The 16,400-nt window shown below is 50.2% G+C and overlaps 1 protein-coding gene across 1 annotated transcript in view; it reads left to right on the top strand.

Moving 5' to 3' along the window:
• LOC137312037 (collagen alpha-1(XI) chain-like) overlaps positions 1–16,400 on the top strand; it is a gene marked incomplete at both ends in the record, with an annotated part of 196,628 nt that overhangs the window by 85,057 nt on the left and 95,171 nt on the right. Inside the window, 3 exons of the mRNA XM_067978829.1 lie at positions 32–94; positions 2,026–2,100; positions 11,252–11,335. Of these exons, the coding sequence (XP_067834930.1) occupies positions 32–94; positions 2,026–2,100; positions 11,252–11,335 (222 nt within the window). The remainder of the gene's footprint in view (positions 1–31; positions 95–2,025; positions 2,101–11,251; positions 11,336–16,400) is intronic.

Here is a 16,400-nt window from a genome sequence, read left to right as displayed (position 1 = left end):
GCATGACATGAACTTTATTCCCTTGGTCTAGGGTCTCCCAGGTCCTCCTGGTCTGATGGGTGCAACTGGACCCCATGGTGACCCAGGTCAAAGGGTAAGTCAATACTCACAATTTCTTTTGGGAACAAAGTTAAGAGATTGCCGAAGTGGCCCTGAAGGGGCTGCCCGGCGGCCGCTGTCACTCACTCTGTGCGTGCGCTTAGAGAGGTTTGATTTGAGGTGTACGGGTTTTATTTTTTTTGCACAGCAAGCGAGAGAGAGCAAAGCTCGACTCACCGGGATCTCAATGACCGTCTGAATGCGTTGGTGAATTTTGGAGATAATTTATGTTGCGGTTTTTAGAAAATTGAAAACGGGAGAAGCCGGAGAGGAATTGAGTCAGTGCAGAATGTGCTGACATTTCAGTGAAAACAAACTCTTTTCTCAAATGAAAAGCATGGGGCTGAATGATAATTGAAACCTCCTTCATTTTTAAGAAGGCAGTGGGGATGAAGCAGCCTCAGGAGTCTGTGGTTTCTCACCGACCCACCGCAGCACGTAGGGTCTGAGAGGGGTGGACAAAGGAAGGAATTCGGTCGCTGAGGTTGAGGCCAGTACTGCCTGACGCTCGCCGCGCTGTTAATACGCCTGGAGGAAATAATCTGGGATTCCTGGAGTGTCGGTAGCCAGTCAATTGAGAGAGAGAAGGAAAAATAGGAATTATTCGACACACATTTTCACACAAACCAGATGTTCGAAAGAGAAATTTCGAGGGTTATTAAAATTCAGAGTGAGAAACTTTCTTTCCTTGGCACAGCTCGGCAGTTTGCGAATGCCATTTCACTCTGTCAGAATTCTCCAGAATGTAAAGTGTGTCTGGAATTATTTGCTTTCCTTTCACGCTAAACCCAGAAAGTCAACAGAGCCGAGGGACCTCCGATTGATTCTGTACAACACGCAGCCTGTCCTCACACATTACCCGCGCTCAGACCAAGGATTCAGAGTTTCCTGCACCTCTGTATCTCGGCAATTCACAACCAAGCCCACCGCAAAAAAAAAAAATCCCTTCTTTTCAAAAAAAAAAGATTCACGAAACTATTTCCTGGGTTGATTACGATTGACACCTGCACAGAACTGACTGTGTCTCACTTGGAAAAAAAAACCCCAATTGATTAAGAAAGAAAGAACTTGTGTTTCTCCGGCTCCTTTCACTGCCTCAGGACGTCCCAAAGCGCTGCACAGCCAATGAAGGACTTTTTTGAGATGTACTCACGGGTGTAATGTAGGAAACGTGGCAGCCAATTTGTGCACAGCAAGATCCCACAGACAGCAATGTGATAAATGACCAGATCATCTGTTTTCAGTGATGTTGGTTGAGGGATAAATATTGGCCCCAGGACACCGGGGAGAACTCCGAAATAGTGGCCTTGGGATTTTTATGTCCAGTTTATCTGATCATTATCATATTGCTATTTGTGGGATCTTGCTGTGCGCAAATTGGCTGCCGCGTTTCCTACATTACAACAGTGAGTACACTTCCAAAGTATTTTTTTGGCTGGAAAGAGCTCCAGGACGTCCTGAGGTGGTGAAAGACTCTGTAGACATGCGAGTTCTCACCTCATATATTGCGTTACCTGCAATCAGTGACCCACCAAAGTCATGGGCGGCATCAAGCACGTGACAGAGACACACTCAGACAGGATTAGTTTGGCTATCTTGGCGCCCTGAATAAAATGAGTGAGTGGTTGGGCTTGGTTGGGCTGCTGCCGAGGAGGGAGACGGTTAATTTGCGATCGCGACGATGCTGCTTCATGCAGTGATGAACAGCTGGCCAGATGTGGGCAATTTCCCGAGGCCTCAGAGCATGTTGAATTTTTATTTGTTGAAGGAATGCAGGAATGTTGGAAGGTATGTATCCGTGTTCCTGAGGGTGCATTTCCTCACTCCAGCCTGGCGCTCGGTCCCACCACTCAGACATGACACCACCTGCTTCCAATGGCAGATGATGAATCGACTGAGACACTTCTCTTCCCCTTTCTCCCACAGGGTCCGACAGGACGAGCGGGCCTTCCTGGGGCTGATGGATTGCCTGGGCCCCCAGGTACCATGTTAATGTTACCGGTAAGGTTTTCCACTCTCTAATTATTTGTAGACCCAGTCTTTTCTTAATTGAATGTTAGAAATACCATGGTGTGGAAACATAAAGGCAATCTGGGATCGCGGAATCAGACAGCACAGAAGGAGAGCCATTCGGCCCATCGTGCCTGTGCTGGCTCTTTGAAAGAGCTTTGAAAGATCTATCCAATTAGTCCCACTCCCCCGCTCTTTCCCCATAACTCTGTGAATTTTTCCCCTTCAAGTATTTCTCCAATTCCCTTTTGAAAGTTATTATTGAATCTGCTTCCCCCGCCCTTTCAGGCAGCGCATTCCAGATCAGAACAACTCGCTGTAAAAAAACATTCTCCTCATCTCCCCTCTGGCTCTTTTGCCGATTACCTTAAATCTGTGTCCTCTGGTCACCGACCCTCCTGCCACTGGAAACAGTTTAGCCCAATTTACACGATCAAAATCCTTCATAAATACCTAGAATCATAGAATGGTTACAGCCCATCGAGTCCGTGCCGGCTCTCTGCAAGAGCAATCCAGCTAGTCCCACTCCCCCGCCCTTTCCCCGTAGCCCTGCAAGTTTTTTCCTTTCAAGTACTTATCCAGTTCCCTTTTGAAGGCCATGATTGAATCTGCCTCCACCACCCCCTCGGGCAGTGCATTCCAGATCATAACCACTCGCTGTGTAAAAAAGTTTTTTCTTTGGTTCTTTTGTCAATCACCTTAAATCTGTGTCCTCTGGTTCTTGACCCTTCCACCAATGAGAACAGTTTCTCTCTATCTATTCTGTCTAGACCCTTCATGATTTTGAACACCTCGATCAAATCTCCACTCAACCGTCTCTGTTCCAAGGGGAACAACCCCAGCTTCTCCAGTCTATCCACGTAACTAAAGTCCCTCATCCCTGGAATCATTCTAGTAAATCTCTTCTGCACCCTCTCTAAGGCCTTCACATCTTTCCTAAAGTGCGGTGCCCAGAACTGGACACAATACTCCAGTTGTGGCCGAACCAGTGTTTTATAAAGGTTCATCATGACTTCCTTGCTTTTGTACTCTGTGCCTCTATTTATAAAGCCCAGGACCCCGTATGCTTTTTTAATCACTTTCTCAACCTGCCCTGCCACCTTCAACGATTTGTGCACATATAACCCCAGATCTCTCTGTTCCTCTACCCCTTTTAGAGTTGTGCCCTCTAGTTTATATTGCCTCTCCTCATTCTTTCTGCCAAAATATATCACTTCGTATTTTTCTGCGTTAAATTTGATCTGCCACGTGTCCGCCCATTCCACCAGCCTGTCTATATCCTCTTGAAGTCTATCACTATCCTCCTCACTGTTTACTACACTTCCAAGTTTTGTATCGTCTGCAAATTTTGAAATTGTGTCCTGTACACCCAAGTCCAAGTCATTATTATATATGAAAAAAAGCAGTGGTCCCAGCACCGACCCCTGGGGAACACCACTGTACACCTCCCTCCAGTCCGAAAAACAACCGTTCACCACTACTTTGTTTACTGTCACTTAGCCAATTCTGTATCCATGTTGCCACTGCCCCCTTTATTCCATGGGCCGCAGTCTTGATGACAAGCCTATTATGTGGCAATTTATCAAACACCTTTTGAAAGTCCATATACATCACATCAACTGCATTGCCCTCATCGACCCTCTCTGTTACCTCATCAAAAAACTCTATCAAGTTAGTTAAACACGATAGGCCCAACCATCTTCAGCTGCTTCATCAATGACCTTCCCTCCATCATAAGGTCAGAAATGGGGATGTTCGCTGATGATTGTACAGTGTTCAGTTCCATTCGCAACCCCTCAGATAATGAAGCATTCCGAGCCCGCATGCAGCAAGACGTGGACAACATCCAGGCTTGGGCTCATAAGTGGCAAGTAACATTCGCATCAGATAAGTGCCAGGCAATGACCATCTCCAACAAGAGAGAGTCTAACCACCCCCCCTTGACATTCAACGGCATTACCATCACCGAATCCCCCACCATCAACATCCTGGGGGTCACCATTGACCAGAAACTTAACTGGACCAGCCATATAAATACTGTGGCCACAAGAGCAGGTCAGAGGCTGGGTATTCTGTGGCGAGTGACTCACCTCCTGACTCCCCAAAGCCTTTCCACCATCTACAAGGCACAAGTCAGGAGTGTGATGGAATACTCTCCACTTGCCTGGATGAGTGCAGCTCCAACAACACTCAAGAAGCTCGACACCATCCAGGACAAAGCAGCCGGCTTGATTGGCACCCCATCCACCACCCTAAACATTCACTCCCTTCACCACCGGCGCACTGTGGCTGCAGTGTGCACCATCCACAGGATGCACTGCAGCAACTCGCCAAGGCTTCTTCGACAGCACCTCCCAAACCCGCGACCTCTACGCACCATCCCGACTTGGAAATATATCGCCGTTCCTTCATCGTCACTGGGTCAAAATCCTGGAACTCCCTTCCTAACAGCACTGTGGGAGAACCTTCACCACACGGACTGCAGCGGTTCAAGAAGGCGGCTCACCACCACCTTCTCAAGGGGCAATTAGGGATGGGCAATAAATGCCGGCCTCGCCAGCGACGCCCACATCCCATGAACAAATAAAAAAAAAAATTCCGTGCTGGCTTTCCCTAATCAATCCACACTTGTCCAAGTGAGTGTTAATTCTGTCTCGGATTATTGTTTCTAAAAGTTTCCCCACCACTGAGGTTAAACTGACCGGCCTGTAGTTGCTGGGTTTATCCCTACACCCTTTTTTGAACAAGGGTGTAACATTTACAATTCTCCAGTCCTCTGACACCACTCCTGTATCTAAGGACGATTGGAAGATTATGGCCAGTACCTCCGCAATTTCCACCCTTACTTCCCTCAGCAACCTAGGATGCATCCCATCCGGACCGGGTGACTTATCTACTTTGAATACAGCCAGCCTTTCTAGTACCTCTTCTTTATCAATTTTTACCCCATCCAGCCTCCACCGCAATTAAATCTCCCCTTAACCTTCTCTGCTCGAAGGAGAACAATCCCAGCTTCTCCAGTCTCTCCCCATAACTGAAGTCCCTCATCCCTGGTCCCATTCTAGTAAATCTCCTCTGCACCCTCTCCAAGGCCTTGACATCCTTCCTAAAGTGCGGTGCCCAGAATTGGACACAATTCTCCAGTTGAGACCTGGCCAGTGATTTATAACTTCCTTGCTTTTGTACCCTACGCCTCTATTAACAAAGCCCAGGATCCCGTGTGCTTTTTTAATGGCCTTCTGAACTTGTCCTGGCACTTTTAAAGATTTTGCCCCCTTTATGCAGTCGGCCACCATTTGGTATCCTTGTCAGAACCTCTGTCCTCACGTTGCTGTCACCTTATCGATATAAAAACATCTTAATATTTGCACCACAGAGCACTGAAGGAGGAGGAACATTACAGTCTACAGTGATCTAATGTCACACAATCGCACAGCACATCTGTTCCACATTATGGGGCCTTTAGCAAAACTGCAAACTAGAAAGCAGGAGAGGGCCAGGCAGAGGGTGTTCCTCAGATAACAGCAGACTGTGGGCACATTGTTCCTTCAATCGCGATCTGTGATGGAACTTTTCACCTTCGATCAGGCAAAGAATAAACACGGTGCACGATGTGTTGCAGCGAATTGACAAGGGGCCTCTGTAATTTAACTTCTTTAACTGATAATTAATAAGATTAAGCCGCGTCCTACCAAAATCTTCGAAGGTGGCAGGACAAGTTGAGAAGGCTGTTAATAAAGCATATGGGATCCTGGGCTTTATTAATAGAGGCACAGAGTACGTGGGAATATAGGAACAGGAAGAGGCCATTCAGCCCCTCGGGCCTGTTCCACCATTCATTTAGATCATGGCTGATCTGTATCTTAACCCCATTTCCCCGCCTTTGCTCTGTATCCCTCGATACCCAACAAAAATCCATCGATCTCAGTCTTGAAATTCCCAATTGACCCCCAGCACCCACAGCCTTTTGGGGTCATGATGTGGAGATGCCGGTGATGGACTGGGGTGGACAAATGTAAGGAATCTTACAACACCAGGTTATAGTCCAACTGTTTTATTTTAAAATCACAAGCTTTCGGAGATTATCTCCTTCATCAGGTAAGTGAGTGAATGAGATAATCTCCGAAAGCTTGTGATTTTAAAATAAAATTGTTGGACCATAACCTGGTGTTGTAAGATTCCTTACATTAGCCTTTTGGGGGAGAGAGTTCCAGATTCCCACTCCCCTTTGTGTGAAGAAATGCTTCCTGACATCACCCCTGAACGGCCGAGCTCTAATTTTAAGATTATTCCCCCTTGTTCTGGACTCTCCCACCAGAGGAAATAGTTTCTCTCCATCGACCCGATCAAATCCTTTAATCATCTTAAACACCTCAATCAGATCACCCCTTAATCTTCTAAACTCGAGGGAATACAAGCCCAGTCTCTGCAACCTGTCCTCGTAATTTAACCCTTTAATCCCCGGTATCATTCTGGTGAATCTGTGCTGCACCCCCTCCAGGGCCAATATATCCTTCCTGAGGGGCGGTGCCCAGAACTGAACCCAGTCTCCAGATGTGGTCTGACCAGAGCTCTGCACAGCTGGAACATCACTTCCTCCCCTTTGTATTCCAGCCCCCGAGATAAAGGCCAACATTCCATTGGCCTTTTAAATTATTTTTTGTACCTGTCCACTGGCGTTTAGTGATTTCTGTACTTGGGCCCCTAAATCTCTCGGCTCCTCCACAGTTCCCGGCTTCTCACCATTTAGAAAATACCATCATTTAGAAAATAAAGTATAAAATTATGAAAGTTATGCTCGATTGGCTGGGCCTCAGGTGCAGGATTGTGCCTGATTCTGGGCACCACGCTTTAGGAAAAATGTCAAGATTTAAGGTAATTGGCAAAAGAACCAGAGGGGAGATGAGGAGAATGTTTTTTACGCAGCGAGTTGTTCTGATCTGGAATTCACTGCCTGAAAGGGCGGGGGAAGCAGATTCAATAATAACTTTCAAAAGGGAATTGGAGAAATAGTCGAAGAGGAAAAATTTACAGGACTCTGGGGAAAGAGCGGGGGAGTGGGACTAATTGGATAGATCTTTCAAAGAGCCGGCACAGGCTCGATGGGCCGAATGGCCTCCTTCTGCACTGTCTGATTCTATGACTTGCTGCTGCCTTGCTGGTGGTCCAATGCTCGCAATTCTTGATCTAGAATGGACGAACTCAATGACCCTGATGGGCTCCTGGAGAATCAGTTATGTTTGAGTTGAGTTGGACTCCTGTAACGAGGCTCTCTCTCTATTCTTGGCCCTGTCACAAATCATGCTTTAATGATATTTTGGGAACACAAAAGAGTGGTTTGTGCTGACTGAATTACAAAAAACGTTGTGATTGAGCATTGGATCTCAGATAGAAATTAAAGGTGATTATTAATAATACACATCAATCGTTAGTTTCAATATTTAAGATCCTACTGGACGGCTGGTTGTAAAGCAGCTCTGCTGTCGGTGTGTTGCTGATCCAAGAGTCTGGATTCTCAGGGTTAAAGGCACCGATTCTGCCCATCGATCAGGGAGTTGCACACTTTGGGAGGGCTGGTGGGAGATAGGGATTTCACCCTCTGGTGCTCATTCTCCCACCTGCTGCTCTCTTTGAATTTACCCTTGACTGCCTTTCAACGATTGGAGCAGGAGGAGGCCATTCGGCCCCCTGAGACTGTTCCCCGTCCAATCAGATCGCGTCTGATCTGTACCTCAACCCCATTTCCCCGCCTTTGCTCCGTATCCCTCGATACCCAACAGAAATCCATCGATCTCAGTCTTGAAATTGACCCCCAGCATCCACAGCCTTTTGGGGGGAGAGAGTTCCAGATTTCCACTCCCCTTTGTGTGAAGAAATGCTTCCTGACATCACCCCTGAACGGCCGAGCTCTAATTTTAAGATTATTCCCCCTTGTTCTGGACTCTCCCACCAGAGGAAATACTTTCTCTCTATCTATGCTGCATCTATGATGTTTTTCTATCCCGTCTTTTAGCGCAGATGTTAACCTGTTTATTTAAATGGGCATTGGGTAAAGGGTAATGGGCAATGGGCAATGGATAATGGGTAAAGTGTAATGGGCAATGGGCAATGGGTAATGGGTCATGGCAATGGGTAATGGGAAATGGGTAATGGTCAATGGGCAATGGGTAATAGGAAATGGGCAATGGGCATTGGACAATGGGCAATGGGCAATGGGCAATGGTCAATGGGCAATGGGTAATGGGAAATGGGCAATGGGCATTGGGTAATGGGCAATGGGCAATGGGCATTGGGTAATGGGTAATGGGCAATGGGTAATGGGTAATGGGCAATGGGCAATGGGCATTGGGTAAAGGCTAATGGGTAATGGGCATTGGGTCATGGGCAATAGGTAATGGGCAATGGGCAATGGGTAATAGGCAATGGGTAAAGTGTAATGGGCAATGGGTAATGGGCAATGGGTAATGGGCAATGGGCAATGGGTAATGGGCAATGGGTAATGGGCAATGGGTAAAGTGTAATGAGTAATGGGTAATGGGCATTGGGTAAAGGGTAATGGGTAATGGGCAATGGGCAATAGGCAATGGGCAATGGGCAATGGGTAAAGTATAATGAGTAATGGATAATGGGCATTGGGTGAAGGGTAATGGGTAATGGGTAATGGGCATTGGGCATTGGGTAATGGGTAATGGGCAATGGGTAATGGGCATTGGGCATTGGGTAATGGGTAATGGGTAAAGTGTAATGGACAATGGGTAATGGGCAATGGGTAATGGGCATTGGGTAATGGGCAATAGGTAATGGGCAATGGGCAATGGGTAATAGGCAATGGGTAAAGTGTAATGGGCAATGGGTAATGGGCAATGGGTAATGGGCAATGGGCAATGGGTAATGGGCAATGGGTAATGGGCAATGGGTAAAGTGTAATGAGTAATGGGTAATGGGCATTGGGTAAAGGGTAATGGGTAATGGGCAATGGGCAATAGGCAATGGGCAATGGGCAATGGGTAAAGTATAATGAGTAATGGATAATGGGCATTGGGTGAAGGGTAATGGGTAATGGGCATTGGGCATTGGGTAATGGGTAATGGGCAATGGGTAATGGGCATTGGGCATTGGGTAATGGGTAATGGGTAAAGTGTAATGGACAATGGGTAATGGGCAATGGGTAATGGGCATTGGGTAATGGGCATTGGGCATTGGGTAATGGGCAATGGGTAATGGGCATTGGGCATTGGGTAATGGGTAAAGTGTAATGGACAATGGGTAATGGGCAATGGGTAATGGGCATTGGGTAATGGGCATTGGGTAATGGGCATTGGGTAATGGGCAATGGGTAATGGGCATTGGGCATTGGGTAATGGGCAATGGGCAATGGGTAATGGGTAATGGGCATTGGGCATTGGGTAATGGGCAATGGGCATTGGATAATAGGTAATGGGTAATCGGTAATGGGCAATGGGTAATGAGTAATGGGCATTGGGTAATGGGTAATGGGTAATGAGTAATGGGCAATTGGTAATGGGCAATGGACAATGGGTAATGGGTGATGGGCAATGGGTAGTGGGTAATGGGCAATGGGTAATGGGCAATGGGTAAAGTGTAATGGGAAATGGGTAATGGGCAATGGGTAATGGGTAATGGGCAATGGATAATGGGCAATGGGTAATGGGTAATGGGAGTTGGGCATTGGGCAATGGGTAATGGGCATTGGGTAATGGGTAATGGGCATTGGGTGATGGGTAATGGGCAATGGGTAATGGGCAATGGGTAATGGGTAATGGGCAATGGGTAATGGGCATTGGGTAATGGGTAATGGGTGAATGGTAATGGGCAATGGGCATTGGGCAATGGGTAAAGGGTAATGGGCATTGGGTGATGGGTAATGGGTAATGGGTAATGGGCAATGGGTAATGGGCAATGGGAAATGGGCAATGGGCAATGGGAAATGGGTAATGGGCATTGGGTAATGGGTAATGGGCATTGGGTGATGGGTAATGGGCATTGGGTGATGGGTAATGGGCAATGGGTAATGGGCAATGGGAAATGGGCAATGGGCAATGGGAAATGGGCAATGGGCATTGGGCATTGGGTAATGGGTAATGGGCATTGGGTAATGGGTAATGGGCATTGGGTAATGGGCATTGGGCAATGGGTAATGGGTAATGTGCATTGGGTAATGGGTAATGGGTAATGGGCAATGGGCATTGGGCAATGGGTAGTGGGCAATGGGTAATGGGCAATGGGAAATGGGCAATGGGCAATGGGTAAAGGGTAATGGGCAATGGGCATTGGGCAATGGGTAATGGGCATTGGGTAATGGGTAATGGGTAAAGGGTAATGGACAATGGGAAATGGGCAATGGGCAATGGGTAAAGGGTAATGGGCAATGGGCATTGGGCAATGGGTAATGGGCAATGGGAAATGGGCAATGGGTAATGGGGAAATGGGCATTAATCATTGGGTAATGGGTAATGGGCATTGGGTAATGGGTAAAGGGTAATGGGCAATGGGAAATGGGCATTGGGTATTGGGTAATGGGTAATGGGTAATGGGTAATGGGCATTGGGTAATGGGTAATGGGTAAAGGGTAATGGGCAATGGGCATTGGGCAATGGGTAATGAGCAATGGGTAATGGGCAATGGGAAATGGGCAATGGACAATGGGTAATGGGCAATGGGTAATGGGCCATGGGTAATGGGTAATGGGCAATGGGTAATGGACAATGGGTAAGGGGCAATGGGCAATGGATAATGGGCAATGGGCAATGGGTAATGGGAAATGGGCAATGGGTAATGTGAAATGGGTAATGGGCAATGGGAAATGGGCAATGGGTAATGGCCAATGGGAAATGGCTAATGGGCAATGGGTAATGGGTAATGGACAATGGGAAATGGGCAATGGGCAATGGGTAATGGGTAATGGGCAATGGGTAATGGGCAATGGGCAATTGGAAATGGGTAATGGGTAATGGGCAATGGGCAATTGGAAATGGGTAATGAGCAATGGGTGATGGGAAATGCATCCACCAATGAGTTGTGTTGATCCGGAGTAAATTCTTCGCTTGTGTTTCTAATTGTGATTAATTTGGAAACGCTGGGATTTTGTTTCACACGTTTCTCCCCCTTGTGATGTTTGCAGTTCCGATACGGATCGAGTGGTGAGAAAGGTCCTGTTATATCTGCCCAGGAAGCACAGGCTCAGGCCATTCTACAGCAGGCCAGGGTAAGGAACGTCCCCCCTATCGACATACTGCTCCTTCCCCTCCACAAATACACTGGCACTTGGTGCGTGGGCTGTGTGGGCACCAATTACCGTCCGCTGCCACCCGCCATGTGTGAGTGGCATCAAAAGAGTATTTCATCGGTGGATGAATCAGAGCCCCTGTCCCTCAGTGTCCGCACTTTCACAGGGTCTCGCTGATTTACTGGATCACGATCAAGAGTGGGAAACCCTCCCCTCCCCTCTCCTCCCCTCACCCTCCTCTCACCCAACCCTCCTCTCCCCTCAACCTCCCCTCCACTCCCCTCCCCTCACTCTCCCCCCCTCTCACCCGCCCCATCTCTTCACTCACCCTCCCCTCAACCTCCCCTCCTCTCCCCACCCCTTCCTTCAACCTCCACTCCACTCCCCACCCCTCCCCTCACATTCCCCTCCACTCCCCTCCCCTCCCCTCCCCCTCCCCTCCACTCCTGTCCCCTCCACTCTCCCTCCTCTCCCCTCCCCTCAGCCTCACCTCAGCCTCCCCTCCTTTCCCCTCACCCTCCCCTCACCCTTCCCTCCATTCCCCTCTCCTCACACGCCCCTCCCCTCCTTTCACCTCCCCTCCACTCCCCTCCCTTCACACTCCCCTCCCATCCCTTCCCTTCACCCTCCCCTACTCTCCCCTCCCTTCAACTTCCTCTCCACTCCCCGCCCCTCCCCAACACTCCCTTCCCCTCACCCTCCCCTCCTCTCCCCTCCCCTCTCACTCCCCTCCCTTCACCTTCCCCTCCTCTCCCTTCCCCTTCCTACACCCTCCGCTCCACTCACCCTCCCCGCCCCTCAGCCTCCCCTCCCCTCATCCCCTTCTCCCCTCCTGCACCCTCCCTTCCCTCACACTCCCCTCACCTCATCCTCCTCTCACCCTCAACCTCACCTCCCCTCACCCTCTCATCACCCTCTTCTCGCCTTACCTTCCCCTCCCAACACCTCCCCTCCCCTCGACTCCTCGCACCCTCAGTTTGGGAGTGCGGGGTCAGTTTTGGAGTGCAGGGTCAGTATGAGACTGTGGGGCCAGTTTGGGAGTGTTTGTTCAGTTGGGAGTGTTGGGTCAGTTTGGGAGGGCGGGGTCAGTTTGGGAATGCGGGGTCAGTTTGGGAGTGCTGGGTCAGTTTGGGAGTGCTGGGTCAGTTTGGGAGTGTTGGGCCAGTTTGGGAGTGCTGGGTCAGTTTGGGAGTGTGGGTCAGTTTGGGAGTGCTGGGTCAGTTTGGGAGTGTTGGGCCAGTTTGGGAGTGCTGGGTCAGTTTGGGAGTGCTGGGTCAGTTTGGGAGTGTTGGGCCAGTTTGGGAGTGCTGGGTCAGTTTGGGAGTGTTGGGTCAGTTTGGGAGTGCGGGGTCAGTTTGGGAGTGATAGGTCAGTTTGGGAGTGATGGGTCAGTTAGGGAGTGATGGGTCAGTTTGGGAGTGATGGGTCAGTTTGGGAGTGATGGGTCAGTTTGGTATTGATGGGTCATTTGGGAGTGTTGGGTCAGTTTGGGAGTGTTGGGTCAGTATGGGAGTGTTGGGTCAGTTTGGGAGTGTTGGGTCAGTTTGGGAGTGCTGGGTCAGTTTGGGAGTGCGGGGTCAGTTTGGGAGTGCGGGGTCAGTTAAGGAGTTTTGGGTCAGTTTGGGAGTGTTGGGTCACTTTGGGAGTGTTGGGTCACTTTGGGAGTTCTTGGACAGTATGGAAGTGCTGGGTCAGTTTGGGAGTGTTGGGTCAGTTTGGTAGTGCCGGGTCAGTTTGGGAGAGCCGGGTCAGTTTGGGAGAGCCGGGTCAGTTTGGGAGTGTGGGGTCAGATTGGGAATGCGGGGTCAGATTGGGAATGCGGGGTCAGTTTGGGAGTATTTGGTCAGTTTGGGAGTGTTGGGTCAGTTTGGGAATGTGGGGTCATTTTGGGAGTGCGGGATCAGTTTGGGAGTGCGGGGTCAGTTTGGGAGTGCGGGGTCAGTTTGGGAGTGTTGGGTCAGTTTGGGACTGTTGGGTCAGTTTGGGAGTGTTGGGTCAGTTTGCGAGTGTGGGGTCAGTTTGGGAGTGTCGGGTCAGTTTGGGACTGTTTGGTCAGTTTGGGAGTGTTGGGTCAGTTTGTGAGTGTGGGGTCAGTTTGGGAGTGTGGGGTCAGTTTGGGAGTGTCGGGTCAGTTTGGGACTGTTTGGTCAATTTGGGAGTGTTTGGTCAGTTTGGGAGTGTTGGGTCAGTTTGGTCGTGCTGGGTCAGTTTGGGAGTGTCGGGTCAGTTTGGGAGCGCGGGGTCAGCTTGGGAGTGTGGGGTCAGTTTGGGAATGCGGGGTCAGTTTGGGAGTGTTTGGTCAGTTTGGGAGTGTTTGGTCAGTTTGGGAGTGTTGTGTCAGTTTGGGAGTGCTGGGTCAGTTTGGGAGTGTTGGGTCAGTTTGGGAGTGTTGGGTCAGTTTGGGAGTGTTGGGTCACTTTGGGAGTTCTTGGTCAGTATGGCAGTGCTGGGTCAGTTTGGGAGTGTTGGGTCAGTTTGATAGTGCCGGGTCAGTTTGGGAGTGCCGGGTCAGTTTGGGAGTGCGGGGTCAGTTTGGGAGTGTTTGGTCAGTTTGGGAGTGTTTGGTCAGTTTGGGAGTGTTTGGTCAGTTTGGGAGTGTTGGGTCAGTTTGGGAGTGCTGGGTCAGTTTGGGAGTGTTGGGTCAGTTTGGGAGTGCGGGGTCAGTTTGGGAGTGATAGGTCAGTTTGGGAGTGATGGGTCAGTTAGGGAGTGATGGGTCAGTTTGGGAGTGATGGGTCAGTTTGGGAGTGATGGGTCAGTTTGGTATTGATGGGTCATTTGGGAGTGTTGGGTCAGTTTGGGAGTGTTGGGTCAGTATGGGAGTGTTGGGTCAGTTTGGGAGTGTTGGGTCAGTTTGGGAGTGCTGGGTCAGTTTGGGAGTGCGGGGTCAGTTTGGGAGTGCGGGGTCAGTTAAGGAGTTTTGGGTCAGTTTGGGAGTGTTGGGTCACTTTGGGAGTGTTGGGTCACTTTGGGAGTTCTTGGACAGTATGGCAGTGCTGGGTCAGTTTGGGAGTGTTGGGTCAGTTTGGTAGTGCCGGGTCAGTTTGGGAGAGCCGGGTCAGTTTGGGAGAGCCGGGTCAGTTTGGGAGTGTGGGGTCAGATTGGGAATGCGGGGTCAGATTGGGAATGCGGGGTCAGTTTGGGAGTATTTGGTCAGTTTGGGAGTGTTGGGTCAGTTTGGGAATGTGGGGTCATTTTGGGAGTGCGGGATCAGTTTGGGAGTGCGGGGTCAGTTTGGGAGTGCGGGGTCAGTTTGGGAGTGTTGGGTCAGTTTGGGACTGTTGGGTCAGTTTGGGAGTGTTGGGTCAGTTTGCGAGTGTGGGGTCAGTTTGGGAGTGTCGGGTCAGTTTGGGACTGTTTGGTCAGTTTGGGAGTGTTGGGTCAGTTTGTGAGTGTGGGGTCAGTTTGGGAGTGTGGGGTCAGTTTGGGAGTGTCGGGTCAGTTTGGGACTGTTTGGTCAATTTGGGAGTGTTTGGTCAGTTTGGGAGTGTTGGGTCAGTTTGGTCGTGCCGGGTCAGTTTGGGAGTGTCGGGTCAGTTTGGGAGCGCGGGGTCAGCTTGGGAGTGTGGGGTCAGTTTGGGAATGCGGGGTCAGTTTGGGAGTGTTTGGTCAGTTTGGGAGTGTTTGGTCAGTTTGGGAGTGTTGTGTCAGTTTGGTAGTGCTGGGTCAGTTTGGGAGTGTTGGGTCAGTTTGGGAGTGTTGGGTCAGTTTGGGAGTGTTGGGTCACTTTGGGAGTTCTTGGTCAGTATGGCAGTGCTGGGTCAGTTTGGGAGTGTTGGGTCAGTTTGATAGTGCCGGGTCAGTTTGGGAGTGCCGGGTCAGTTTGGGAGTGCGGGGTCAGTTTGGGAGTGTTTGGTCAGTTTGGGAGTGTTTGGTCAGTTTGGGAGTGTTTGGTCAGTTTGGGAGTGTTGGGTCAGTTTGGGAGTGCTGGGTCAGTTTGGGAGTGTTGGGTCAGTTTGGGAATATTTGGTCAGTTTGGGAGTGTTGGGTCAGTTTGGGAATGTGGGGTCAGTTTGGGAGTGCTGGATCAGTTTGGGAGTGCTGGATCAGTTTGGGAGTGCGGGGTCAGTTTGGGAGTGTTGGGTCAGTTTGGGAGTGCGGGGTCAGTTTGGGAGTGCTGGGTCAGTTTGGGAGTGCTGGGTCAGTTTGGGAGTGTTGGGTCAGTTTGCGAGTGTGGGGTCAGTTTGGGAGTGTCGGGTCAGTTTGGGACTGTTTGGTCAGATTGGGAGTGTTTGGTCAGTTTGGGAGTGTTGGGTCAGTTTGGGAGTGCGGGGTCAGTTTGGGAGTGCGGGGTCAGTTTGGGAGTGCCGGGTCAGTTTGGGAGTGCCGGGTCAGTTTGGGAGTGCCGGGTCAGTTTGGGAGTGCGGGTTCAGCTTGGGAGTGTGGGGTCAGTTTGGGAATGCGGTGTCAGTTTGGGAGTGCGGGGTCAGTTTGGGAGTGCCGGGTCAGTTTGGGAGTGCGGGGTCAGTTTGGGAGTGCGGGGTCAGTTTGGGAGTGCGGGGTCAGTTTGGGAGTGCCGGGTCAGTTTGGGAGTGCCGGGTCAGTTTGGGAGTGCGGGTTCAGCTTGGGAGTGTTGGGTCAGTTTGGGAGTGATGGGTCAATTTGGTATTGATGGGTCATTTGGGAGTGTTGGGTCAGTTTGGGAGTGTTGGGTCAGTTTGGGAGTGCGGGGTCAGTTTGGGAGTGCAGGGTCAGTTTGGGAGTGCCGGGTCAGTTTGGGAGTGCCGGGTCAGTTTGGGAGTGCCGGGTCAGTTTGGGAGTGCGGGTTCAGCTTGGGAGTGTGGGGTCAGTTTGGGAATGCGGTGTCAGTTTGGGAGTGCGGGGTCAGTTTGGGAGTGCGGGGTCAGTTTGGGAGTGTGGGGTCAGTTTGGGAGTGCGGGGTCAGTTTGGGAGTGCGGGGTCAGTTTGGGAGTGCCGGGTCAGTTTGGGAGTGCCGGGTCAGTTTGGGAGTGCGGGTTCAGCTTGGGAGTGTGGGGTCAGTTTGGGAGTGATGGGTCAGTTTAGTATTGATGGGTCATTTGGGAGTGTTGGGTCAGTTTGGGAG

The sequence above is a fragment of the Heptranchias perlo genome, unplaced genomic scaffold (genome assembly GCF_035084215.1).
Source record: "Heptranchias perlo isolate sHepPer1 unplaced genomic scaffold, sHepPer1.hap1 HAP1_SCAFFOLD_394, whole genome shotgun sequence".
NCBI classification, from domain to species: domain Eukaryota; kingdom Metazoa; phylum Chordata; class Chondrichthyes; order Hexanchiformes; family Hexanchidae; genus Heptranchias; species Heptranchias perlo.
This window is presented reverse-complemented; position numbering and strand designations above follow the sequence as displayed.